Source organism: Equus przewalskii, chromosome 32 (assembly GCF_037783145.1).
Source record: "Equus przewalskii isolate Varuska chromosome 32, EquPr2, whole genome shotgun sequence".
In the NCBI taxonomy this organism is placed as follows: Eukaryota; Metazoa; Chordata; class Mammalia; order Perissodactyla; family Equidae; genus Equus; species Equus przewalskii.
In genome coordinates this window covers 15,079,459-15,107,019 of record NC_091862.1, presented here as the reverse complement: position 1 = coordinate 15,107,019, position 27,561 = coordinate 15,079,459, and the positions used below count along the sequence as shown (strand labels likewise).

The following is a 27,561-nucleotide window of genomic DNA, read 5'->3' as shown; positions in this document are numbered from 1 at the left end:
TGATGCCAAGCTTCCTCTCCAGGGAGTCTACTTATGGTCACTAGTTTGAGATAAATGGCACTTCCTAGTTATTGAGTAGTTCATTGTCGTCTTCTCTGTGGCTGACTGGACTCTGTAGGCAGTCGATTCAACTCTTGGAGAATTTCTCTGCTACCAACTTCTCGTGTAGCCTGAAACAAGCCTCATGGCCTCTGTTAATTTCTTGAAAACTTGGTGTGGTATGGACTTTGTCATCAGAGAGGCCTAGAATTCAAGAGAAGCAACTCTGACACTTACTTGAAGGGTGATACCCTTTGATAAGCTGCTTCTCTGAGCCTCAGGTGTCAAATGGACATAATGACACCTCACTCAGAACTGCTGTGACTGTTGAAAGAATGGCCACCTAGTACCTGGCACATAAGAGACGCATACAAATGTTAGTTTGCTTTATCCTTACTCTCCAAATACTAAAACCCTGGAAGAAATTTTGTCCCTATAAAAGAAATTGTCCCTTTGAAAGAAATGACTGTGTTCTTCTTAGCAGATAATAAGGAAATTCCTGCCTGCAAATTCTGCAGTGGGACTTTGCCCCTGCCATTTGGGGTCAAAAAATAACATTCTGAGGGCCAACCCAGTGGTGCAGCAGTTAAGTTTGCACATTCCACTTCGGCAGCCTGGGGTTTGCCAGTTTGGATCCCAGGTGAGGACCTATGTACCGCTTGGCAAGCCATGCTGTGGCAGGTGGCCCACATATAAAGTAGAGGAAGATGGGCACGGATGTTAGCTCAGGGCCAATCTTCCTCAGCAAAAAGAGGAGGATTGGTAGTGCATGTTAGCTCAGGGATAATCTTCCTCAAAGAAAAATTATATTCTGATGCTAAAAGTGTCCTTCTTGTGAATGGAATAGTCTCAAGCCCCAGACAGAGCGGATTGGGTCCTGCATCTTGGGGCAAAAGGCAGCAGCCATTAAGAGACTAGAAATCTTTCAACATTCCTGATATTAGGAGGAGTTTTCCATTCAAGGAAGGGAGCAGCTGCTTATCGTTTTGAGTCCTCAAGAGCATCAACAAAAGGAGGAGCCATCACCTAGGTCCTTGATTGAACGACCATTCTGAGCCACCTTCTCTAGGGTCCATAAATCACGTAAACAGGTATTCTTAAGTTTGAATAATGTATGGATCCATTTAAAAAGGCAAAAATGACACAGACTCCCCCAGAGCTGACTTAAAACATTCTTTGTATTGTAATGTTGCTTAAATACGAATAACCATATCTATTATTTAAACAGACAACCAAGTCCCTATGTTTACACCTCTTATATAAGTACAAAACCAAAACAACTTCACAAATTAAGTAAAACTAAAAGGCAAACTGATAATAATGTTTTTGCAGAAATTGAGTTGCTGTTTGCAACATGCCTGAGGCAGACCTCTGGTGTGCTGGTCTACCAAGCATTCTGGCGATGACTCAGGTCTGCCACCACTTGCCTGTGTTAAGAATGACCTCAACACCTTTGCTGATGCTGCGTGCTGTGACGTCATCTGGCTTTGGCAAGAACACATCACTTGTATTTCATTTGCTTCTGTTCTGTATTTATCTGAGATCCTTAACACATGACTGTTAGATTCTAAGGTAATCATAAGCATGGTGAAAATATGTTACTCAGGAAACAGTCTAGATCCAGATTATCTAGATGGGTACGTCTCAATAGTCCACACATTTCAGTCATGTGGGGGGTTTTTGAAAAAAACCCCTATGTGGGGACTCACCCCCAGAGATCCCAGTGTAATTGGTTCAGAGCAGGGCCTGAATACCAGTATTTATTTAAAACTCCCCACCAAGATTCAAATCTCACCAGGACTGAGAACCATTGATCTAACCGATGCAGAACATTCTAATATTCACCTCATATTGATATTTTCAAAAATAGCATTAAGATAAGAGGACAAAATTTTAAAATTCTAAAAGACAATTTAAGGACCTTTGAGAATGTATCTTTAATTCCCAGGAGTATGTGGAACCTAGTTTGAAAACTACTGGTGTGGATGATGAAATTTCAGCTCAGTTACAATAGTTCTCTAGTATGTTCTAAAACTCACCATTCTGCAGACTGTGAGGGAGCATCTTCTTGTGCTCAGAACTGTGCCAGGCACTGGAAGCAAAAAAATGAAAAAGATCTGTTTCTTTCACACATGGGGTTGGGTGGGGGAACAGACAACTAATTATTTCAATATCATGAGGTAAGAGCTGTGATGAAGGTAAGCACTGAGTGTTGCAGAGACATGACAATAGGTCCTTATATGGGGGCTGATACTTCAGCGGAGTCTTGAGGATGAGCAGGAGTCAGAAGAAGGATAGGGGGGAAGTTCTGGCTCCACCATTAAACTAACAGTGAGGGTGTCATCAAGCCACTGGACCTCTCTTCACTGGTTTCCTCAACTATTAAATGGAAATGATAATTCGAAACATTCCTGTCAACTCTATAGTTTTGTTATGATTTGGCAAGATAGCTTAAAAACATAACCCAATATCATCATTACTATTATAGTCTTTTTTTTTTTTTTTTTTACCCAAGGGAAAATTGTAAGCAATCTAATATCCTCCCAAGATTTTGGTGTCAGGATCTCCTTGTTCTCATCAAAGGACTAGGACGACACTCAGGCCCCATATTTGGAAGGATCTTAGGTGCTCTCCCTCTGCCCCTATGCCAGGTGTATGTAACTATAATCTAAAAGTGTGTTGACTCTTGAACTCAAGAAAAACATGGGAGAACAACAAAACCCCACTAATTTCTTGAGCTCAGAAATAAAATAAAATATTGGTTTGCAATGGATTTTTCTTTCTCCACATGCTACTCGTTGAACAAGGAGAAGCGTAATAGAATATGTATGCTTCCTGAAACATTTCATTGGAATGTCAAACTGTCCTGATGGGTTTTCACTCCAAACCAAACACTCCTGCCCGTAGTTGCAAGACCTTCCTCTGGGCCCAGCCTTTCACTCATGGCCCCATGGCTACATCCAATTGCTTCTCTTGGTTGAAAGAAAGATGGAAAAACCAACTCCCTGCTCTGAGTTCTCCTGCCCCTCTCACAGACGGTGTCATGGAGCTTGCGTCAGATTCAGCCTCCTTCAGCACTTTCCCCAGAAGGCGTATGGCTACTTGGGTACATTGAGGTAGATTGAGGTTGTATTGAGGTTGTCTCAGCTCTATTTTCTCTGAGTTTTTGATTTGCATCTACTTTTTAGGTTTTGTTGTTCTTCTGGCATCTAAGAAAGACAGCAATACCCCACTGAACTGGGTCACATCCGAGGATTGATAAGCTACTATTTGTTAGCTTCACTACCTGTTATTGAGGACTTGTTACTTTCCAGGCATTGTTTTCAGCACTAGAAATGCACAGTTGCCCTCAGTTGCCTCATCTGTCAAATGGGAGAGAGTAGTAGGTCCTCCATTGTGGTTTCTGTGAAGTGAGGCACCGGGGCTGCTCCCTGGCACCTGGGGACTGCTCCATCAAGGTGACCCAGTGGTCACACCAAGAGTGATGGTAGCAGTCGTCATTAGTAAGGCAGTTCCTATCTCAAGGACCTCATGATCTGAAGATACAGACAGACATGAAAAGAGAATTATTCTTTTTAAAAATAAAGTTATGATTACAGAAAATGATATCTTCAATTTAGATAGTTTCAGAGTACAAAATATATTATGAAGGAAATAAACAACAAGCCAAAGTTAACCAACCATGTGGGTGTTTTGATGTATCTTATTGCAACATAGGGTAAGGGCAAAGAGCAAAGGACTCCAGTTCCACGTTCAAATCCCCTTTCTACTTCCTAGTAGTGTGGCTTTGGATGAGTTGCTTAAATGCTTTGTGTTTCTGTGTCCAGGTCCATGAAATGGAGATCCTAAGAGTTTGTTGTTAGTCCTATGAAGTGGCTTCTGACTCCTAGCGCCCCTGCGTGGTCCTTTTGTGTCATCCTCTCACCTTCCCGCGCTCTATCAGACAACGATCCGCTGCTATTCACAGGGTTTTCATGGCCAGTTTTTTCGGAAGTGGATGACCAGGTCCTTCTTCTAAGTCTGTCTTAGTCTGGAAGCTCTGCTGAAATCTGTCCACCGCCATGTCCAGCAGGTGACACTGCTGGTATTTGAAATCCCAGTGGCATAGCTTTCAGCATCACAGCAACACGCAGCTGCCACAGTATGACAACTAACAGAGGGTAGTGTGGTTCTCTGACTGGGAACTGAACCCCAGCTGCCATGGCGGTGAGAGCACCAAATCTTAGCACCTAGACCACCAATCATAATAGCGCCTACCTGTTAATACAAGTCAGCTCTCAGAACAATGCCTACTTAGACTAACACTCAATTCGTGCTAGGTGCTATTTTCTTTTCTTTCCATACTGTGTGTATATATATTTGTCTTCATATTCGTATTTATGAATTTTAATTAGGATTTTACACATGTACTTTCTTTAAAAATAAGATTTTAAATGGCTGCATAATCATTCATGAGGATATAATATCATTTATTCAAGAAATCTGATATTGTTAAACACTGAAGTGATTTCTCCTTTGTGGTATTATAAATCATGCTTGTTTTGCATTCTTTTAATAGATCTTTTACCGGCTTGTGATTGTGACTTTGGATATGTTTCTAGAAGTGGATACGTTGCTGGGTAAAATGATATAAACATCTTTAAGACTCTTGATACATGTTGCCTCCAGAAAGTTTTATCAAATTGCACTTTTGTGGGAATGTAACCTTATCACGCAATGTGGCAGACACAGGTGGGAGCAGACACCTTCCTCCCACCCACCTCCTGCCCTCTGCCATGAAAGACCCCCAGTCAGGAAGTTCTACACGGGTCCTATTGTGAACATCATATTATAAACATCCCAAGCTCACCCCTTTTGAAGCAAATTATCATCTCAGAGAACTTGGTTTTATTGTATTATCTATATAGGTACTTGTTATGTTAATTTTAAGATTTACGGCTTGCACAGACACTCTGCTGGTGAACTGCTCTTATTCCAAGCAGTCAGGGTGCACAAACGGTTGGCTTTTTATGTCTTACTTTCTGCCTGTGGCCCTTTGCCACTGATTTTTTAAGTAATACTTACAAAAAGAAAGACAAGAGGTTGAATGAGTGGAACTGCACCTCCCTTTAAAAACTCATCTAGGGAAGGACAACCGACTCCTCCAGTGATTTCGTTCGCTCTAGGTTCTGGGACTTTGTATGATTGACATGACGCTGGAGAAGTCGGATCTGCAGATTCTCGCACCTGGAAGCAGACAGATGCTGGGCTCCGTGGTCCAGCTCAGAAGAGGAGTCAGCTCTGAGGACGGCAAAGCATGAATGTCAGGGGGGAACTGGCAGGAGAAGTTTGTTTATTCTTTAAAATTGGCTTCAACAATAGTGATGAATTAAACCCCAAAAGTAAAATTCATTTTCATCCTGACAGGTGAAGCATCCACTCTTTCTCTTGGTATAACAAATGTTACTCTTTGAGTGAGACAACATTACCTTCACATTCAGTGAAAGCCAGACACATAGCACCTTCTAGGAAAGCCTTAATGCTGTGCTTTCTTTGCACTCCAACCTGCAAGTCCTCTGGGGATTCTGTATTGCCAATCTTTGAAGCTGATCTTTTTTTGTACTGAGATATGTAGCTCAAGTTATTGATGGCATGTCAGAGTTATTTCTGGCTAAGAAAATGATGCTCGGAAGTTTTAGTGACAAATTTGTTAGCTCCTTTTACTGCCGAACTGACAAGCCTTGAAGAGTTTCAGAAATGTGACCAGCCTAAGGGATGATAGAAATATTATGAAAATAGTAATAAGTAATTTTCCTACAGCAAGCTCTTTATTCCTTGGAATATCCATTCTCAGCTATGTGTCCCCTTTATTGGTCCAGGCATTGACAAAGCTTGTGAAATAATAAGAATGAAAGGGACTTTGATTTTGTATTTTTAATAGCATTCGCCTTTACCATATTACAAAAGTCATTCATGCCCCAGGCAGAGAATTTGGAAAATATCGAAAAACCACCAAGAAAAATAATTTCCTAAGTAATCATAAATTCATCACACAAAAATAATCATTGTTAACACTTTGGTGAAAGTTCTTAATTAAAGAGACTCTTGGAAGTTGGCCGTCCACATCAGCACTCCATCCTTTCTCCACACCACCCTGCACCTTTGAAAAGCCGGATGTCTCCTAAATCATTCCAGGAAAATTCTTAGTTTTCTCAAATCTCTCTGGAGGCGAGGCCATTGGCAGTCACCTCTAGTTTCTCACAAACCTTGAAGTTAGGAAACTCTTTGTGTAGCTTTTGAGCCCTGGGGCAGGAATGAGGGCTCTTTGAGTTCTAGTTCCAGCTCTGCCACTTACTTACCGACAGGGTGACCTCGGGCAAGTCCAGCCCAGCCGCCCTGTCTGAAAACCCTCCCAGCTCTAGCATCCAATAGGCCTGCTTCCTTGACTTCTCTGATCCTCTCTTTCCCAATGATTAAAATAATTGGAGTGGATCAGCAGGGTTTTTTTTTCTTTTTTACATTAAAAAATTTTAATTTTATTTATTTTTATTTATTTATTTATAGACTTTATTTTTTAGAGCAGCTTTAAGTTCACAGCAAAATGGAGTGAAAGGTACAGAGATTTCTCATGTACTCCTTTCTCCCCAAACATGCACAACCTCTCCCACTATCAAAATCCCACAGCAGAGTGGTACGTTTATTACAGCTGATGAACCAACGTTGACACATGATTATCACCCCAAGTTCATAGTTCGCCACAGGGGTCACTCTTGGTGTTGTACATTCTATGGGCTTTGACAAATGTGTAATGACAGGTATTCGTCATTATAGTATCACACAGAGTAGTTTCACTGTCCTAAAAATCCTCTGCGTTCTTCCTGTACATCCCTCCCACCTCCCAAGCCCCTGAAAACCACTGATCTTTTTACTGTCTCCATAGTTCCACCTCTTCCAGAATGTCATATAGTTAGAATCCTTCAGTATGTAGCTTTTTCAGATTGGCTTCTTTCACTTAGTAAGATGCATTTAAGTTTCCTCCATATCTTTTTTTTTTTCCTGAGGAAGATTCACCCTAAGCTAACATCTGTGCCAGTCTTCCTCTATTTTGTATGTGTCACCACCACAGCATCGTGGCTGATGAGTGGTGTAAGTCTGTACCCAGGAACTGAACCTGGGTTGCTGAAGTGAAGAGTGCTGAACTTAACAACCAGGCCATGGGGCCAGCTCCCCTCCATGTCTTTTGATGGCTTGATAGCTCATTTCTTTTTAGCACTGAATAATATTCTATTGTCTGGATGTGCCACAGTTTATCCATTCACCTACTGTAGGACATCTTGGATGCTTCCAAATTTTGGCAATTATGAATAATGGTGCTATAAACATCTGTGTGTGGGTGTGTGGACATAAATTTTCAACTCCTTTGGGTAAATACCAAGGAGTATGATTGCTGGATTGTACGGTAAGAGGTATTTAGTTTTGTAAGAATCTGCCAAACTGTCTTCGAAAGCGGCTGTACCATTTTTCATTTCTACTAGCAATGAATGAGAGTTCCTGTTTGTCTATATCCTCACCAGCATTTGGTGTTGTCAGTGTTCCAGATTTTGGCCATTCTAATAGGTGTGTAGTAGTATGCCATTGTTGTTCTAATTTGCGATTCCTTAATGACATATGATGTGGAGCATCTTTTCATATGCTTATTTATCATTTGTATATTTTTTCTTTGGTGAGGTGTCTATTCAGTTCTCTTGCCTATTTTTAAACTGGGTTGTTAGTTTTCTTATTGTTGATTTTTAAGAGTTCTTTGTATATTTTACATACAGTCCTTTATCAGATATATCTTTTGCAAATATTGTCTCCCAGTCGGTGGCTTGTCTTCTCATTCTTTTGAGATCATTGGTTTTTAAACCTTCTTCTGCTGAAGCTTGTGTTCCAGAAGGAGCCTCTGGGTTCCAAGAGGATGGGGATGTGGGGCAAAGGGGGAGAGGCTGAGTGAGTGGGCTACAGGCTCCTCATTTCTCCTGCTTTAATCAGAGAAGTTTTACTTCACCCAGTTTATATGTGAGGATTTCACATGAAGTTTATTTAATTAATTAATTAATCTATTTTCTGAGGAAGATTAGCCCTATGCTAACATCTGTGCCAGCCTTCCTCTACTTTATATGTGTCACTGCCACAGCATGGCTGATGAGTGGTGTAGGTCCATGCCCAGGATCCAAACCCGTGAACCCAGGCCACAAAAGTGGAATGCACCAAACTTAACCACTATTCCATGGGGCCAGCCTTGTGAGGTTTATTTTTTTTAAGGGATTTTGTTTCTAAAAATTATACGAAAACCACTGAACTAGATAGACTTAAGGCCCCTTTTAAATCCATAATTCTGGAATTCTGTATCTTCTTTTTGCAAAGTAATATGACTTTTCTTTCCATAAGGAAAAATGAGATAAACCTGTCACAGTCAAGTGACACTCTTTCAGTACAATTTTATCCACTGTAGTGTTCACTTGAAATGATGGAGCTGATAGACCTAAAGAATATGTGCCATCTACATGTCCACTTCTCTCTCCGAAATAGTAATTCTCGACCCTAATTATCTTTTTCAAAATAATCGGAGAGAACTATCAGCCATTTCAATTCTATGTCTAGGAAAAAGGCGAAAAATATATCTGAAACTTTGTGGCTCTGGAGGTTGACACGCAAGTCAGAACCAAGGAGGTGCTCCCTTCATTTATTCGTGGCCAGTGCTGAATACCGTTCAAGCAGTGCTGTCCAATTCAGGATGACGTGAACATGTGCATCTCGGCCAATTGTATATTCTTAGATCATACATCACTTTTTCTGGATTTGAGGCTAACCCAGATGAATGTTTAATAAACATCTATATTCACATTAACACTTTTTTGATTTGGCAGGCGATGGAGGGACGTCTTTTTTATTATTTTATTTATATATTGCCTATTCCACAGAGGATTTGAAATGGCTTATTGTTTTATATGATGCAAAGGGAATAAGCCGAGAATTGTCAAAATCTGGAAAAAGGGAAAATAATGTGAGCAAAATAATAAATCCAGGAGTCAGATGAGCAGACAGAAGTACATCTGTATAGTTCCCAGGAGTGGAAACACATTTGGCTCTAAATTCCCTTTGCTTGGCCAAAGCAAAGAGGAGAACACATTCCGTTATAAGGTTCACAGGCTTTTAATAAAAATAAAATAAAATAGAGCAGTTGTTCAACATAAAAACTCTCCTTCAGGAAAACCTCTACAAAGTCTATTTCTTACAACTAGCACTTGATAAGGATTGTCAATTCAAACTCAAAGCGCTTTATTCTCTGGCGAGAGACTAGAGAGACGATATTTTGGGTTGCCAGTTAGTGGAAGATCCATGTTTTGATAATCAGCTGAGCAGTGATTAGGGCTAAAGGCATCATATGAAAAAGCACACAGTACTGATAAGATGAGCTCAGGCTCTACCATTGCATCAATGAGGCTGAAGGTCAAGGGCTGGCCTAAGGCACTGGTAGGCAACAGAATTCAAAATGTGGAGCAGGAAGTGTTCAAATGCCATTTTATCTCATGATGTACCAGATCAGGGGTCTAATCTACAATCTGCCTGTTCTGGATCATTTTCCTCCCTAAGTGTCTGGTGTAGATGTCTAGGTGTATTCTGCTTACTGCTGCTGTGTGATCAATTATCTCAAAACTTAACAGCTAAAAAAAAAAGATTTGCATTCTATTGGTCATGAATTTGGCTAGAGCACAGAGGGAATGCCTTGACTCTTCACCATCATGTCTGGGGCCTCAGATGGGGAAAGTCACCAACTAGGGGTAATTTGATAGCTGTGGGCTGGAGTCATCTTGAGGCGTCTTTATTCACATGTTGGCAATTGATGCTGGCTATTGGCTGGGACATCAGCTGGAGCTGTCAGCCAGGATGCTTATCTGTGGTCTCTCTGTGTAGCCTGGGCTTCTGCACAGCCTGGTGCGCTGTAGCTCTTAGAAGGCGGCAAGGGCTCCGGAAGTGTCCTAGCTGCCAAGGCAGAAGCTGCATGGCCTTGTATGACAACCCCTTAGAAGCCATGTGGCATCACTTCCAGACTATTTTTTTAACTACAAGCAAGTCATGGGTCCACTCAGACTCAAGGGAAGGGTATCCATTGCATTGCACACCTCCATGGGCGGAGCGCCAAGATCGCGGAGAGGAGCATGGTGATGGGAGATAGTGCTGTGGTAATCTTTGGAAAATACCATCTGCCCCATGTGTAAGAGCTGCTTCCTGCTCTGTGTTATTACCCCGCTGTCCTTGAAATGCCAGGCAAGGAAAGGTAAGGTCTAAGGAAATGAATTTGTCCAGGCAGTTTCGGCCTGCATTTTCTGGGGAAAAAGATGAAAACCTCAAGGCCTCCTGAGACCAAGCAGCTCACTGGGACTAGGAATTCCACATGGAAACTTGTGAACAAATTCCTCTGTAATAGAGGGGCTGCACATTTTCCATCAAATGTCTCTTCAGAACATCTTCTTTGATCTCAGGAAGCTAGTAATTGACAGAGGAATAGGAAAATCAGAACCCTGGCTCTTTCTTAACATGTTACAGATATAACTAACAAAAATAAAACTCCTTAGCAAAATATAGATCCATAATGGCTTTATCCTAAAAGGTATAAGGCTAGGATACTATTTATTACAAAAATTAAAAACTATGATTTCATATATAAAAGGGAGACACATGGCTCCCACTTAAATTATTTTTTGAAAGTGTGCACATTTAAGATTTCTCAAGTCAGTCGAGCCAGTTCATCAGTTTCACCATCTGAAATCATCAGTAAGAGATTTGTCCTTTGAATCAGTTTGAATGCATTGATGTATCAAGTGTTTATCTTCTAGAACATCTAGCAGATTTCACTAAAAAATATACTAAATTGATAAATGTCAATGAATCATTAGCCTATGATTTCATAGTCTTCTGTTCTGTGCTGAAGGGGCATTTGTGGATATATAATGATGCCAAGTGAACAGGACTACCATGTTCCCATGTTGAGTTCTGGCAAGAACACTTGTCTTCACTGTGATCCCTCGTACTTTGAGACACTTAGAAGAGGACTTGGATGACACACGTGATCTTACAAATACTAGTGGAACAGTAAACATTGCTCAAGCATTGGTTATGAACGGGCTCTTCACCTTGCAGGTAAATATTCATGCATCAATAGAAAGATGGAAGTTTCCTACCTACGGACAAAGATTGCCGATAGCAATACTCTTTTGTTGAGTTTGTGAAATGAGAAGTCAGTTCCTGGATGGCATAGAGCATTCTCTTTTTGAAATCCTTGGTAATGTTGGGAGGTGTTGGAGGTGAATCGTAACTAACTAAACATTCTGATGTCCTGGGCTTGCCTCTTGCTTCTTTACCTTATTGGTTGCTATGAAGCACAGGGGATACATGTATGATGGGGATACAGCCTGAGAAATGTGTTGTTAGGCGATTTTGCCGTTGTGCAAGTATTGTAGAGTGTATTTACACACCTAGATGGTACAGCCTATTACACACGCAGGTGTGTGGTACTGATCTTATGGGACCACTGTCGTATACACAGTCCGTCATTGACTGAAATGTCACTGTGCAGCACATAGCTGTTAGTATTTAGAATGAGTGGTTAGCATGGCAGATGATAATGAGGTGGTTCTAGAACCTAGATTGTGGTTTCTATAACAAAACGTGGCAATATTGGATTTGGGAAGACAAATAACTTCTAAGTAAAGTATGCAACCTAAGGTCTTACAAATATAAAAAATGGCAACAAAAGGAGGTATGCAAAAAATCCCTGGGACTTTATCTCTCGTGTTACAAATTTATTCATTTATTCAGTCAGTAAGCCACAAAACACTTCTCATCTTGCATTGGAGAGGACTACTTCTCTAACAAATAGACTCCAAAATGTATAACAGTTCCAACACAGGTTTATTTCTTGTTCACTTAACAATGCTGGGTGCACGAACAGGTTGTGTCAGAGCCCTCTTCTGTGTGGTCATCCAGGGACTCAGGCTGAGGTGGACGCTGCAGTCTTCATTGGGTGACTTCCAAGGTCATCCTAAGAGTCATCTCCATTCTAACCAGCCAGCCAGAAAGGGGAAAAAAGCATGGAGGACCATTCAGAGCAGGAAAATGCATAGAGAAGACATCTTCAAAATCATTTTGCATCATAAGGCAACTTTTGCAGAATGAAGACACAGTCCATGTCTTCAAGACTTTACATTTTAATGGCCACAATATGAAGAAACCGTGATAATCATGTGATTCCTAACCCTAGCTGTGCATCAGAGTCATCAATGGGGAGTTTTTTAAAAACACAGTTATCAGAGCTCCACCCTCAGCTTCCAGTCAGCAGGTTTAAGTGAAAAGTAGGCGGCTGCATCTTGGAAAACTCCATGGGGATTCTGAAAGACAGCCACCTGTGGGAATCATGTACTGGAGAAAACTCTCTTAGAATTGCCAGTAAACAATACCAGTCTAGTAAAACATGCATATCCCTTTGAGTATCCCGAAATGAAGTAAACAGATAATAGTTTATCTGTACACATAGTTTTCTTAAAAAAAAAAAAAAAGTGTAATTTCGTAACTGTCATATAAAGGAGAAATGATGTTAAACTAATTTAAAATAAAATGATATGTATTTCAATGCAGATGCCCAGACGTGACCACAGTAGAAAACATGATAAAGTAGTAAAATGCTTACATGTGTTTATAACGAACGTTTGGATATAAGAAGATGATAGAAGCAGCACAGGCATATGAGAAAGCAGACGTGGAGATGAAGATCTGAAAAAGAAAACTAAAAACTAACCAAGACCTATTAACAGATGATAAGAAGAGAGAAATAAATTAAATTGATTTAGTAATAACATACCGAGAAAAGCCAAAGACTGTCAAAGCACACACAAACAAAAAAGAGGAAGTAACATAATTTTGCAAATGAGCTGGGCTTTATTATAAGTGTATTTTCAAGGTAATTCCTTTTGTTATGATACAGGATGAAGAAGTACCAAAGTAAATAGAAATATATATCCCATCTTAATAGCCCACTATATTCAAGGCAAATAAACATACAGTCTCCAGAATTTTAAAAGGCTGTGGAAACCATATCCTTTGGATAAACAATGGAAAAGAGATGATGAATGGGAAAAAGAAATAGTATTCAATCAAGAAGTATGTGGGAAACCTCTGAAGGCAGTTTCAGTGTCAGACAGAGAGACAAGAACCCCAAAATAATTTTAACATGCACTTTTCACAAAATGAATTTCTTATCATGCTACAAAATTATTTAAAAACATGTAGGAGGAAATAACACAATATTTCCTTGATGTCTACTATTTTATAACAGTTGATTCTAATTTTGTTTAGAAGAATCTTCCATCTCTTCTATATATTTGCAACCAGTTGTGTTGCCTTTTGGTACCAGAAGAACCACTTGGAAATCATTTCAATTAAGTGTATAGTTGGAAATCTTACGTAATACATTCTACTGGCAGACTGCATAAAGTGAATAAATTATTTAATAATTTTGAGAAAACTATGCCATTTAAGGTTCCCTCTGTCTAGTCAATTTGCATCCTGGACCTTTTGTGTACAACCTTGTAAAAGCTTTTCAAAACTTTTCACTACAAATTTTTATTTGTAATACAGTTAGTTCAGTAGGACATTCAAGAAAAAAATCCTTTGTTACTTGGAACTCTCCTGCACATCGTAAGACACCCAGCACAGCCTCTCCCACTAAATGGCTGTAGCAACCACGAGCTGTCCAAACACCCCACAAGGGACAGTACTGTCCCCAAGAAGAACAGCAGTCATAGGTCAAGCACAAAACAAACATGGTGCTCAACAAACTGTTAACCTCGAAGGCACTTTGGAGCAAAGATGCTGTTTGGTTGTGGAAAGAATTCCCAGCAGAAAACCTGGAAAGCTGATCTGCCTATAAATCACTGGGTGAACAGGATAAAAAAAGAAGTTCCTTTTTATCCCAGTGGAGTGACAGCTTTCTGGCCCAGACCATTTACAGCTGTGGACTTAAGGAGTTTTCTTCGCTATCTTTTTCCTTTGAGTCATTCCCATTTTTTTTGGTCAAGCTGCCATAGCTTGGAGAACTCTCCCAGGGCCCGCTGTCACATTCTTCCTTTTGGAAAAGAAAAAATGTGGCCCTGTTTGAAGAAGTTGTCCTCCAGCATCTGGTAAGCCACTGGCCTCAGCATTCCTCACTTCTCCAGGAACAGTTAGATGTGTCCCTCAGTGGGGGCCCATGGGAGGGCATGCTGGGGACCCCTGGTGATGCTCGTGCTTCCTTCGGGGCATGGCCACGTGCATATGTGTACGGCAGTGTCCATGCCGGTGTCCCCTCAGCTTCCAGAAGATTCCATTATCTGGAAATGTGATGAGGGGTGGAGAGGGGGCTTCTGTAGGGTGGAGAGCAAAAAAGAAGAAGAAAGAGAGTGTTCAAGCAGAACCAGAGAAGTAGAAGGAGAGAGTGGAATCAAGAGTCAGTGAGAGCAAGAAAGCGAGAAAGATTGAGTTGAGACCTCTTCTATCTGGGGTGTCCATGCAGGTTTGCTCCACAGACTTCCTACCTCTCCCAGTGTTGGCTGCAAGATTCAGAATATGTAGACCGTCAGATGTGCCAACAACACTTCGAGACTGGATAATGACATACAGATTGTTTTTTTCCATCTTTGGGATTTGGAGCAGCCTCGAGAGTTGCAAAAGCCTGCCTCGTTGCAAGACTATTTCTGAAGGCCCTCACTGTCTGATCGCTGGCTCTGTGCTGCTGGGAACAGTGATGCCGCCATCCAGGGTGGCAGAGACCACCTGGGATATGGAAATTACCAGCAGCCCTGGTTTGCTTTTGCCAGGGCACATGAAGCACCCTGGGAATTTGGATTTCTGTTGTTTCTCTCCATTGGCCCCTTAGGGGCAACAGGCAGCAAACATGGACGTTTTGCCAGAAAAGCCCAAAAAGATGATGGCTGCTGTTGTCAATTATTGGCATTTCAACAGGACTGTATTTTTATTTCTAAGTATATTTGTGCAGCTAAGAAGCATCTGCTGACAAGGATGAGATGATAAGCTGTATTGGTGCCAAGACAGGACTAGAAAAACAGGCTTGTTCAGAGAATGGCCTGCATCCCGAGAGTCGGTGTTCAGAAAATTCTTTCTCCACAGGCAATATCAGCTCCTAGAAACATTAACACTTAAAAGAAAAGAAGGCTTGGAATCCTTATCACTAGCGTAGTCCGTGCACAGCGTGAGTTCTCAATGACATCGTGTGTGTGTGTCAAGAAAGACAGGGCATCAGCAGCCCAAGAGAACAATGTCACACCCTGAAGTCTGAGTGTTAAGGCTGTCACCTCCACTGCAAAGGGCAGAGGGCCACACTGGCCCTCAGGATGTCCGGGATTCTAGCACTGTGTGCTCTAACCCTGTGCACACAGGCAGGAAGAGCAAGAACGGCACAACTGTCACCTTCCCAGGCAGCGCCATCGAAGCTGCTTGCTCCCTGATTCTGTGGTTTCCTTGAACAAGAACGGGATTATTGGTGAATAAGGCCAGCATCCTGGGTGGTAACAAAAAAGGAAATTGGTAGAAAGCACATCATCCAAGTTGGATTAACTCAGCTCCGTGGCCTGGGCAGGCTCCCAGGATCTCCAGCCAGACACAGGGCCCTGGGAGACTGAGGCTAGAATGTGTGTGATGTCACAGAGGGTGGTGAGAGGCAGGGTCATGGTGACTCAGCAGAGGCCGCCTCTGACCCCAGCCCACCGGCTCACACCTCCCCTGCCATCCGATCCCTCCGGGCCAATGCCAAGGCCACTGGACATCTGCCCGTTAGTCTAATGGACACATTCTTTCCCTATCAGCAGCCCACTTGGAGCATAAGTGAAGTAATCCAGCAATTTCTTTCTTATCCCACTTCGTGTCTGCTGCTTACTCATTCTGTGCTCTATTTCCTTTAGCTCGAAGTGCCTCTGGGTACCAAAAGCTGCATTATTCTATTCACTGCTTGTCAGCCAAGATCCTGACCATTCTCGTTTTGTTGTTGTTGTTGTATTTGTTTTAAAGCTCAGCCATTTTCCATTCTGGGCAATTACAACTCTGTTTACTAGGAGTTCCTCTGTGTAGGTGTTTTCCCCATTCCCCACCTACAGGCTGCTGTGTGAGCAGTAATTTGTCACCACGCTACCAGTACAAAGTCAGGGACTGACAAACTTGAGAGCCTTAACTTGAAGGTATGGGGAAGACAGGGAGGGGAGGAGAAGAAATTTATTTATGAGAGAGCCAGTGGGTGGAATAGGGGTAAGACCAAAAAAATGTTGCTAAATATGAATCATCCGGAGAAAAATACTATATTATCTGTTCCATGAAAGACGGAATGATTGAGCAGAATGGAGCTTATTTCTGGAGCATTTGCTGGGTAGAAAATCCATCCTTATGGTCCCAAGTCAAGACGGATCCAGAAGCCCTCCTCTTGGTTTTAAGACTTCCCACCTCTTTATCACTCACCTTCCTCTGGTCCTTGAGCTAAGCTCACAACTTAGTAGAATAGTCAGGATTCTTTCAGGTGCAAGTGACAAAAACCCAACTCACAGTATCTTAAGCAAAAGGAGAATGTATGGATTCATGTGTTAGAAAGGATACCACGGAAGCTCCAAAGTCAAATGAAAACATGTAAGAACCAGGACCTTGTGACTGGAACCAGGATTTCTCTTATCTCCTCTCCTCCCACCCCCACCCCCTTTATAACTATCATCTTTGCTTGTCGCTTGGCTCCATTCTGCAGACGGGAGCTCCGTGTGCTGGGAAGATGCCACTACCTCAAAGTCCCATATTCTCATTCTCCCAGCTCAGCAACCCTAGAGGAAACAATTTCTGTCTCACAACTTCTATATACAATCCCAGAGAAAGCTCTGATTATCTAGCTCAGGGCTAATACTGGCCAAAAGAATAGAGTGCCCTGATTGTCTAGTTTCAGTCCTGAGTCTCGTTATGGCCCAGGGAGTAGGATCTATTACCAGAAGAAAGGCAAGAGGGAAAAAATCATGCCTGGCAGTGAAAAACAGCAGGTGCCAGGTCCTCTATACCCACCCGTCATAAACCTTTCAGCTGAAGATGAAAAGTACTAAACTTGACCTGAAACATAACAGCAAATTAAATCCTACCTAGAAAGATTACCTGTCAATCACTGAGCAAACCACTTTCACTTTCTCTGTGAATCTCGCCAAGAGTGTCACGTTTCTCCTGAGGGCCCCCATTATAATGACCAGATGTGGTGTCAGCACGTTGGGCTTTCTTCTTAGCTCTTCTCTGTCCTATCAAGTTATCTTCGCAGGTTAATGCATCTCTCTGCCCTTCAGCGTCTTTGTGTGAAAAGGAACAATAATGCCTCCCTCACGGGGTTGTCATCAGCATTAATGGGATAGTTTGTGTTGCTGTCAGACCTGTCAGAGAAGGGGGGCTAGTGTAACCATTCGGCCCCAAGACTAACAGTGTCTTTCCTGGGAATCTTGATGACAAATCCTGGATATTGGCTCACACACAGGAGTCCACATGGGTTTCTCAGTTTCCCGGATGTGTATATTGATTAGGAATTTTGTGTAGTTGCTTGGATCAAATGGGTCCCAAACTTCCTCACTGCTGTGCTGGAGAGAGATGCTGGCTCAGTGTTATGTCCCATGCACACTCCTAGTCTCCTAGATATCATCCTCTTTGAGTTTCTCTCTCTCACTCTCTCTCTGCACATTCAGGAGTGTACACATTTCTGTCCAGCACCCTGAAGTCTCTGGAAGAGAAGGACCATATCCACCGTGTCTTGGACAAGATGACAGACACCTTGATCCATCTGATGGCCAAATCGGGCCTGACTCTGCAGCAGCAGCACCGGCGCCTGGCCCAACTCCTCCTCATCCTTTCTCACATCAGGCACATGAGGTGAGGCATCCTTGGGTTCCCCATATAATGAAAGCAAACCCCCAGGGCCCGGGCCGGTGGCATAGTGGTTAAGTTCACGCACTCTGGTTTGGCTGCCCAGCTTCACCAGTTCAGATCCCTGGCATGGACCTACATACCACTCATGAAGCCATGCTGTGGCAGCATCCCATATACAAAATAGAGGAATATCAGCACAGATTTTAGCTCAGCGATAACCTTCCTCAAGCAAAAAGAGGAAGATTAGCAAGAAATGTTAGTGCAGGGCCAATCTTCCTCACCAAAAAAATAAAGAAAGCAAACCCCCAAACATATGTTACAGCTGCCCCAGGAAGGGCTGATGCCTGCATATGGATAACACAGTTAGAACACTTCCTGGCACCTAATGAGCATATATGCTATGGAAGGATGGAGGAGGGAGGCATTCAGTTTCTCTGGGGCATGGGGGGCAAGCATCAGAGAAGGCTTCATAGGTAAAGTGATATTTATGCTCAGTTTGAACTATGTGCAAGGTCTTATGGGGGCGAAGAGTGTGCAGTGTATGGGTTGTCGGGGGAGGGCGATGTTTGGTCATTCCCTTTGTCCCACCCAATCAAGGGAAGCCTGTGAGCATTCCACATCAGTGGAAGGCACTGGGCATATCCATTATGGTTCCTGCGTCATACTCTCCCTACTTACACTCAGAAATCCTAATTGAGAGACTCTTGGTCTGGATGCCTCATGGAGAGTCAACGTTGACTCCTTCATCCCTCTCAAATCCCTTCTTGTCATTCCCATTGCCATTACCCTAGTCCAAGCCACCATCATTTCCATCTGGATTTCTGCACCAGCCACCCAACACATCTCCGTGCCTTCAATCTTGATCCTTTCTAATCCATTCTCCACAATAGAGCCAGAGTGATCGTTCTAATATCAAACATGATCACATCATTCCTTTACTTAAAACCTTGATATTGCTTCCCCTTGCTTTTAAAGAAAAGCATAAATCCATTTATTTTGCTCATATTACTTCCTGTGACCTAGCTATCTAGCTATCTAGCCATCATCACCTGTTCTGAGAGCTGTGGGGAGGTCTGCTTCGGGCTGCAGATTGGCTGAGCAGCTCTGGTTATCTCCACAGGCTCACTCACACATCTGGGGGTCGGTTGATTGAGGCTGGGCACAGCTGGGAGACTCTGCTTCAAGCTGCAGGCCTGTAGGGTTGGCCAGGTGACTCTGCTCCACGTGTCTATCATCCTCCTTTTACTCACAGGTTAGCTGAGACATGTTCTTCTTATAGTGATGGCAGAGGCACAAGAAAGCAAGGCTGTTTGCGCAAATGCATTTTAATCTTTTGGTTAAGTCATATCCACTAACATTCCATTGGCCACACAAGTTACATGATGAAGCCCAAAGTCAAGGATCATGGACACATGGGGAGTGAGTATTTCTGAACAGTAAGCTAATCTATCACAGCTTAGTTACCACTCCTTGTAGGAGCATCTCCTGACCCTTAAAACCCAGCTAGGACTTACACCCTGTTCTTCCGGATGGTTATTGCCCATTTTATTATCTTTCTGCCCATTAGACTGCAAACTCTGTGTGGCAGTTACCACCGTCCATCCTGGTCCCTCTCTGTTCCCAATACCATCTAGTACAAGGCTTTGCACATAGTAACTACTCAATGAATATGTTCTGTAGGAGCTAAGGAAGGACATTAGCAGAGAAAATAGAGTCTCTTTGTGCCAGTCAGTGAAAGTGGCCTCATTTCCAGCGTAAATAGTCATGTAACACGGCTGGTCAGAAGCTTAGTAGATACCATTGCCATGAACAGAACTCAGCCTGAGGGAGGAGAGGAAGAAAGCAGTGGATGCTCTGCCTTAAAAAGGCCGCAACAATGAGGTGCAGTGATGACACTAGAGGGACAGGTACCCATGCATGATGAAATCCACATGACCTTGGCTTACACCAGGACCCTAGGAATAAAAAAGAGATGTCTTTTCTTAGTGGCTATAAGGGAAGGGCCAAGGTGTCTGAAGAGCATTGGAGGAATTTTTTAAGGGGCCTTCAAATCTTGAGACTATGAGTCAATAGGCAAGAAGTTTGTCCCATCAAAGTCCCAGGTGCCACCCTTTCTGGAGACAACCTTGCAAATTGTTAGCTTCTTGAGGAAATAAATGTATCTGTCTTTCTTTATATCCCCCACAGTACCATATGTGTAGTCTCATAAGTTGTATGTGCTCACAGCATTATTACTGAGGGAATGAATGAAGGCGTGAGTGAATGAATGAACGAACAAATTATTTGAGGTTTTCCCCTACCCTATAAATTTGAAATTCCCAGATGATGGCTTCCACTTGGCAAAGTTTGGGAGAAAGCAATCTCTTCTGAGGCATTCGCCAAGAATCCCGGTGTGTCAGATGAGGGATCACATTGGCTGGTGGAGTGGGTGACTGCATTAGGGGTACACATTTCCAGTCCTTTCTCATCTGTGTCTTGATGAAGAGGAAAGTGAGGAATGGATCAGAACAACATAATCCCCCTCCAAATTTCCTGGCTGAGAGAGTAACCTTCCCCTTGAAGAAAATGTATTAGCTTTTACTCTGAACTGGGAATTTTAATGATGTTGTAGAAAGCATGTATTACAGATGAAGGTTTTTATTTGTTAGTAGGAATTGCTGAATTTTCAAACCCATTAACTGCTTGTCAGCAGTAGCAAGCCTAATTAGTTAATACCAAATATATTTGCACTAAATTTACAGGCCTTGCTAGTTTTATTGGCAATGTACGGCCAAGGACAGCAGCAGAGAAAAGCTCTCTAGAGTTTGTATGAATTGGGTGAAAAGCTGGAGAGAAGGTGGTATTCTGTTGAAAGCTTTAAGCGTTCTCTCTTGCGCGCTCTCACACACACACACACAATAATATTTTGGTGCCTTGTTCCAGCCGATCTAAATCACAGAACTCTGTTTTGTTAAGCCAGGCCCCAGCCATATGTTGTTACTCAGAGAATTTAACACCAGATTTCATCTGACTGTAAATGCGATTCATTAGGTTGCATGAACAAGATAGTGTCAGATCCAGGGGGCATTAAACTTTAACAGCATTTTAAATGAGAACAAAAACATAGAAAAACAAAATACCACTTAAAAACGTAATTTAGGTGGTTGGGTTGTAAGGCCTGAAGAGCTTTGAGGCTGTGTTTTCATGGCACGTCTCCAGCTTAGGCTGCCTTTTCCCCTACTGAAAATGCAAAGATTTTCTAAGACATCCTCTTGGTCCTGCCTACTCATAGTACATAATTCTTTTCAAAAAAAATTTCAAGCAAATAATAATTGTTCTATTTCTTTTTCCTGGTGGTTGGTGAGGACAGAGCAGAGTTGCGGCTGGTGGAGGTGGACAGAGGAAAGGAGTTGTGAAAGGAAAAACCCGATTTGCCTACATTTTCCTGTGTCCACTTATCCCATATATTCTGGACATTTACCATGTTCTTGGCACTGTTGTAGGCCCACAGGATGGGCAAATCGCTACCCCTCATGGAACTTGCACTGCGTATGTTGGGGTGTGTGTGTGCATGTGTGTGCTTGAGGAGGCAAGAATAAACATACCTACCTACCTACATACATACACACATACATAGAGGAATTTCAGGTTGTCATAGAGCTGGGAAGAAAATAGAGCAATGTGAAAGAGGATGACTGAAGCTTCAGGGACTCGAGGCCACTGTCACTGGGGTAGCAGGAGACCTTTCAGAGAAGGGAACATTTAAGAACTGGGGACCGATCATCCAGGCAACTTGGTGGTATTTCTCATTTGTTCTCTTTTTAGATGTAATGTCGATCGAGGGAAATAGGGTTTCATTTGAGTCAGTGGAGGGAAGTCACCTGCATAGGAAATCCTAAATGGCTCTTTAAACAGGAAGAGAGATTGGCATACAAGTGTCTTTAGAGTTTTTCTTACTTCCCTTCCTAGGGGTTTCAGCAGTCCTGGGGCTTGCGATGGTCTAAAGTGGCCCTCTCTGTGTCTTCCCACCCACAGTAACAAAGGCATGGAGCATCTCTACAGCATGAAGTGCAAGAACGTGGTGCCCCTCTACGACCTGCTGCTGGAGATGCTGGATGCCCACCGCCTGCACGCCCCAGCCAACCACGGGGGCGCACCCATGGAAGAGACAAACCAAAGCCAGCTGGCCACGACTGGCTCAACTTCACCGCATTCCATGCAAACATATTACATCACTGGGGAGGCAGAGGGTTTCCCCAACACAATATGAGAGCTCCCTGGCTCCCCAAAGGTTCTGAGAATCCCTGCCACATTTTACCCACGTCATGCATCACTCTAGCAGAATTCTGCTCTTGCACACACTCCAGCATGCATCCACCACTATGGCTTTCTAATATGAGTGGCCATTCATTTGCTTGCTCAGCTCTTAGTGGCACGCCTTCTTTTGGGAACAGCCAGAGGGATTCCAGGGCTAAATTCTTTGCAACAGCTTTCTTTCTCTCTTTGCTATATTACTAAGCATGAGGATTCCTATAGCTTTTCATGACTGAACTCAGTCTGTGAGCTGGGGCTCAGAGGACTCTGTGCATTTAAGCTACCAGCTGAGACCCAGACCTGTAGAGTGGGCATTTTGCCTCTGTGAAGCACTTTTTAACGAATCTAAGAATAAGCCACAGGAAAGAATTGAAAGTGGCTCCTTCAGTTGCTGACTTGGAGAAAGCTAGGTCAAAGGTTCATTATAGCATCCTCTTGTATTCCTATAGAAATATATCATTTTATTAAAGTAATACGTTAAAGCTTTTGCTCTATTGCATGGCTGTAACAGAATATCCAGCAATTGTCTATTCATTTCCCCTATAGGAATACAAGATGCACAAAGGGAAGGAAGATTCCCTAATTGTCAAGAGTTTGTCAACTTAATACACTGAACCTTTATGTTTGCTGAATGTTCTTCCGTTGGCTTTTGTGAGCACTAAGTACGGGTCATGGGTTCCAGTTAATTCTTGCTTCCCATGAACCTATGAAAACAGCTGTTGACCCCAGTTATGTCACCTCCACATAGACCAGTGTCCCTGTGAGGGATAAATTCTTGTTTTTTGTTTTTATTTTATAAAAGAAAGCCCCCAGGACTTGGCAGTGAATCAGCTTTTGGACCGGTTCTGGTGTGGTCTCACACTTGTCAGCAGAGGGCGCTCTACTTGAATCTTCCTAGCGTGTAACTTACACAGGAGGTGGAGAGCCATGTGTAGTGCCCAGCCTAGGACCAAGGGTAGTTTAAATGAGCGGGCACCCTGGTGACACTTTTAGGGCTAAATGGCAAATGTGCATGACTATTGTAGGTACTAGAGAACAAGGAGGAAAGCAGGGTAGAAACTGGACAAAACTGTGAGGCTCAGGGTGGCCCTGCCACAGGCTGCGTCTACCAGGGAGGGCTCCTGGCAGACCCCCTATTGCACTGCGGGGCTGCCCTGGGATGCACGGAGCAGTTCTCCTCTTCATTTCCTGGCATGGCCCTGATTGGAAGCCGCAGCAGACAGCTGCGGCCCAGCGCACTGTGGGGCCAGGGATGAGGGAGAGCTTAAGAGCATTCCCTATCAGGCTGCCTGGGTCATGCCCTTGGTTGTTTCAAGCTCATCTAAAAATCAGGGTTTGGCCTTGGGAAAAAAAATAACAACTTCCCCCAGAGCTCATTTCTCTAAACTTTATAAGCCAGGCTAGCGAGACTAGCTTTAGGCCACAGGAATCCTTTGACCTATAGGCTAAAAAGGAAGGCCTCACTCCAGTCCCAGGGCAGCCTTCCCTGGGCCAAAGAAAGTTTGCTTTCCTCTGGTGACCTCATTATCTATAATTTGAACCCAACTGAGAGGTGATGTGTTAGCCAACAACCCAGCCAAGCTGCTAGGGCTTCTCTTGGGATGTCAGTTTCAAAAAGTAGATCTCATTCATTTCTGATTGCCCAGTAAGTGGTCACCAAAGGACTGGGAACCTGGGAGGGCAAAAAAAAAAAAAAAAAAAAAAGGTTTTTTCATATATGTGCATCTGAATTTGGGGACAATTTTATGTAGCTGCATTAAGAATGTGTTTAGAACATAATTCTTTTGTTGTTTTTGTTTAAGAAGCACCTTATATAGTATATATTTTTTTGAAATTGCAATGCTTGTTTATTAGACAACTGAATGTAGTAATTCTGTTCTGGATTTGATTTGACTGGGTTAACATGCAAAACCAACGAAAAATATTTAGATTTTTTGTATGCAGTTGTTGATGCCTAAGGCCTGGTGATTATTCATTTAAATGAAGATCACATTTCATATCAACTTTTATATCCACAGTAGACAAAATAGCACTAATCCAGTTGCCTATTGTTGGATATTGAATGATAGACAATCATATGTAGCAGAGATTATGCCTGAAAAGGAAAATTATTCAGGGCAGCTAACTTTGCTTAACCAAAATATCAGTAGTAATATTTTTGGACAGTAGCTAATGGGTCAGTGGGTTCTTTTTAATGTTTATACTTAGATTTTCTTTTAAAAAAATAAAAAGAAACAAAAAAAAATTCTAGGACTATAGATGATATAATACCAGCTAAATCCAAACAATAATACAGTGGAGGGTTTTACATTATTCCTCTAATGTGTTTGTATTCATGTTAAGATACTACTACATTTGAAATGGGCAGGGAAGACCAGATGGTTGGAATGTTAGCCCAGCAGTTTCAAATAATTTTAGAAATCTCTTTTTATTCTTATTTGAAGTGCCACTAATGGACAGCTGACACTTTGCAGCTGAGGTTGTTGCCGTTGGGTGTAGGGAACATGCTGTATCTTTTCCCCCACTCAGAGGCAAATTTAGAATTTGAAAGACATGATCTACCTGGGGGGTGGGGTGGCATGGGGGAAGTGGGTTTAGGAATTTGGAGAGTGGGAAGTATAATAATAAGAGTCTTGAAAGTATTCTGAGGCAGATCAATACTGGTGTCTAAGGGTATGCCCCAGGGCTCAGAATTCCACTTCTGCCCTGTAAACCACAAATAATTAGCTCTATCTGATAGCCATCTCCAAAATGGCAGCTTGAGTTCTAGGGAAGAACATGTGGGATCTGAAGTACAGTCCAAAGAATAGCTAGTGGTCTGTGTTTCTTTTAGCCATTGCCTAGTTCTAGGCTTGCTGTCGTGATTCTGTAATGCTGCCATGTGACAATCGGAGAGGCTAGTTCATCCAAAGAGAGGACCCCACGTAGGCTGCAAAGTCCAGCCCCTAAGAAAGTGCAGTTTTTTATTAGATTTCCCTATTAAACTTGCAAGGATGCAACCATGACATAACCCGTGTCTCTTGGGGGCTGAACAAATAAGGGACTTACTGATAATTTACTTTCCATCGTATTAAGGTGTCTCACATTACAATCTCACACATTGAAATGGCCACTGATTTAGGCCATTGGTTTAGAGTACCCTATATGAAACCAATTCCAAACCGCTTCCCACTCATACTTTTCAACTCTGAGATGGACTGTGGATTTTGGGAATGGTCACTGGGACCGTAGTAATGTCTATCTACCATTCGCAGGTAAATCTGCTTCAGGAAACCAGTTACTGAGAAGGCAAATAGAGTCATACAGTAGCTTATGAGGCCGCCATGATTCTGTTTGGTACAAGTCATGGGAAGATGATCCAGATTACACTGTACACTTCCTAGGCGAACTCTCTGAAAACTTACTCTCAACTGGAGCAAATGAACTTAACTGTGGTCCCAAATAGCCACCTTTTCATTAGTGTGATTACTCTGTTTCTAGCTGTATTTCCTTTCTGTTTAGAGTAAAGTGAATGTGGCCTCTTTCGAAGTCATTTAAAATTGTTTTCTAAGTAATTGCTGCCTCTATTATGGCACTTCAATTTTGCACTGTCTTTTAGAGATTCAAGAAAAATTTTTATTCTTTTTTTTTGCATCCAAATGTGCCTGAACTTTTTAAATATGTAAATGCTGCCATGTGCCAAACCCATCTTCAGTGTGTTTGTACAGAGCAGTGCACCCCGGAAATAACATACAGACCCATAAGCAGGTGCCTGAGAAATGGACCCCTTTGCATTCAGAGAGGTCATTGGTCATAGAGACTTGAATTAATAAATGACATTATGCCAGTTTATGCTTTCTCACAGCTTATAAACAATGCTTTTGGTGCACAACATACTCTTTAGTGTAGAGCTCTTGTTTTATGGGAAAAGGCTCAAATGCCAGATTGTGTTTGATGGATTAATATGCCCTTTTGCTGATGCATACTATTATTGATGTGATTCTATTTTGTCGCAGCTTTGCTTTGTTTAATGAAACACACTTGTAAACCTCTTTTGCACATTTAAAAAGTAAAGAATCCAGTGGGATGCTCAAGCACCTTGAACACTTTTCTCAACCAATTTGATGTTCAAATAAAGAATTAAACAAAAGATAACAAATTTGTTTTTCGTAAGCTCCGCTTCTTGCTAATGGTTCACCACTGACCACCTAAGATCAAGGCAATGAAATGCATCTGCAGAGCACAGTGACTCCTGACCCTCAGTCTAACACCGGGCTCCCCTCCCTCGCCTCCCCTGCCCCCCAGACCTAGGGGGAAGCGTGTGGACATTGCAGTCAGGTAGACCTGGCCTCACTTCTTGGCGCCACGAAATACAACTTCTGTGATCATTGGCAAGGAATTTTTCATAGCTTCTGCTGCTGCTTCAACAAAATGTTGAGAGTAACACTTAATTCACAAGGTGGTTATGAGGCTTGTATGAGGCACTCATTAAAATAGTAGTTGTTTGGGGCTGGCCCAGTAGCATAGTGGTTAAGTGCATTTCAGTTCCATGGCCTGGAGTTCATAGGTTTGGATCCCAGGCACGGACCTACACACAACTCATCAAGCCATGCTGTGGAAGCATCCCACATACAAAATAGAGGGCACAGATGTTAGGCACAGGTGTTAGATTATGACAATCTTCTCAAGCAAAAAGAGGAAGATTGGCAACAGATGTTAGCCCAGGGCCAATCTTCCTCACACATACACACACACACAAATAGTAGTTGTTTCCTAATGCTTAATTCCAGCCTCTTCCCTGTGAGGAGGAAGAGGGAAGCTTGAGGGTAGGTATTCATGAATGAACAAGTGAATGAATGATCTGAAATTTACATAATTTGCTCACAAACTCTCCCCGATCACAAAGGTAAAGCGGGAATGACTAGTACGTTCCCATCCCAGCCCACCTCAGGTTTCCATTTCAGGACCCCTTTCCCTTTTCAGAGCCACCTGCACATTCTCTTTCCCCCATTTTCTCTGTGATTTAAGTGATGGGTATAATGTGACTTATGAGGAGGCAACATGATATGCATACAGGCTCTGTAGCTAGATTACTCAGTTTGAATCCTCACGCTACCATTTATTGTGTGACCTTGGACAAGGTAATTTCCCTGTGCCTCAGTTTCTTCACCTGTAAAGAGAGATAGTAGTGCCACCTGCTTTGCAGGGTTGCTGTGAAGACCACACGGGTTAATTCCTGGAGAGTTTAAGGACACTGGCTGGCACTGCTGCCCCCTTTCCTGAGCCCTCTCCCACTGCATGTCTGTG

General features: G+C 42.5%; 1 protein-coding gene and 1 long non-coding RNA gene across 14 annotated transcripts in view; one reads left to right on the top strand and one right to left on the bottom strand.

Annotated features, from left to right (window-relative positions):
* ESR1 (estrogen receptor 1) overlaps positions 1 to 26,413 on the top strand; it is a 345,943-nt gene extending 319,530 nt beyond the window's left edge. For 9 of the 13 annotated variants that reach the window (XM_070603027.1, XM_070603022.1, XM_070603019.1 and 6 more), the window contains 2 exons: positions 17,802 to 17,985; positions 21,997 to 26,413. In XM_070603027.1, coding sequence (XP_070459128.1) covers positions 17,802 to 17,985; positions 21,997 to 22,231 — 419 coding nt within the window. In that variant the 3' untranslated portion in view covers positions 22,232 to 26,413. The remainder of the gene's footprint in view (positions 1 to 17,801; positions 17,986 to 21,996) is intronic. The other 4 variants (XM_070603031.1, XM_070603030.1, XM_070603028.1 and 1 more) reach the window with 1 other exon arrangement.
* LOC139080777 (uncharacterized) lies at positions 11,955 to 15,732 on the bottom strand. The gene is made up of 2 exons (XR_011535533.1): positions 15,523 to 15,732; positions 11,955 to 12,121 (listed from the first exon to the last, which is right to left on the bottom strand). It is a non-coding gene; the product is annotated as an uncharacterized lncRNA (long non-coding RNA).
* Positions 26,414 to 27,561: the final 1,148 nt, after the last annotated feature.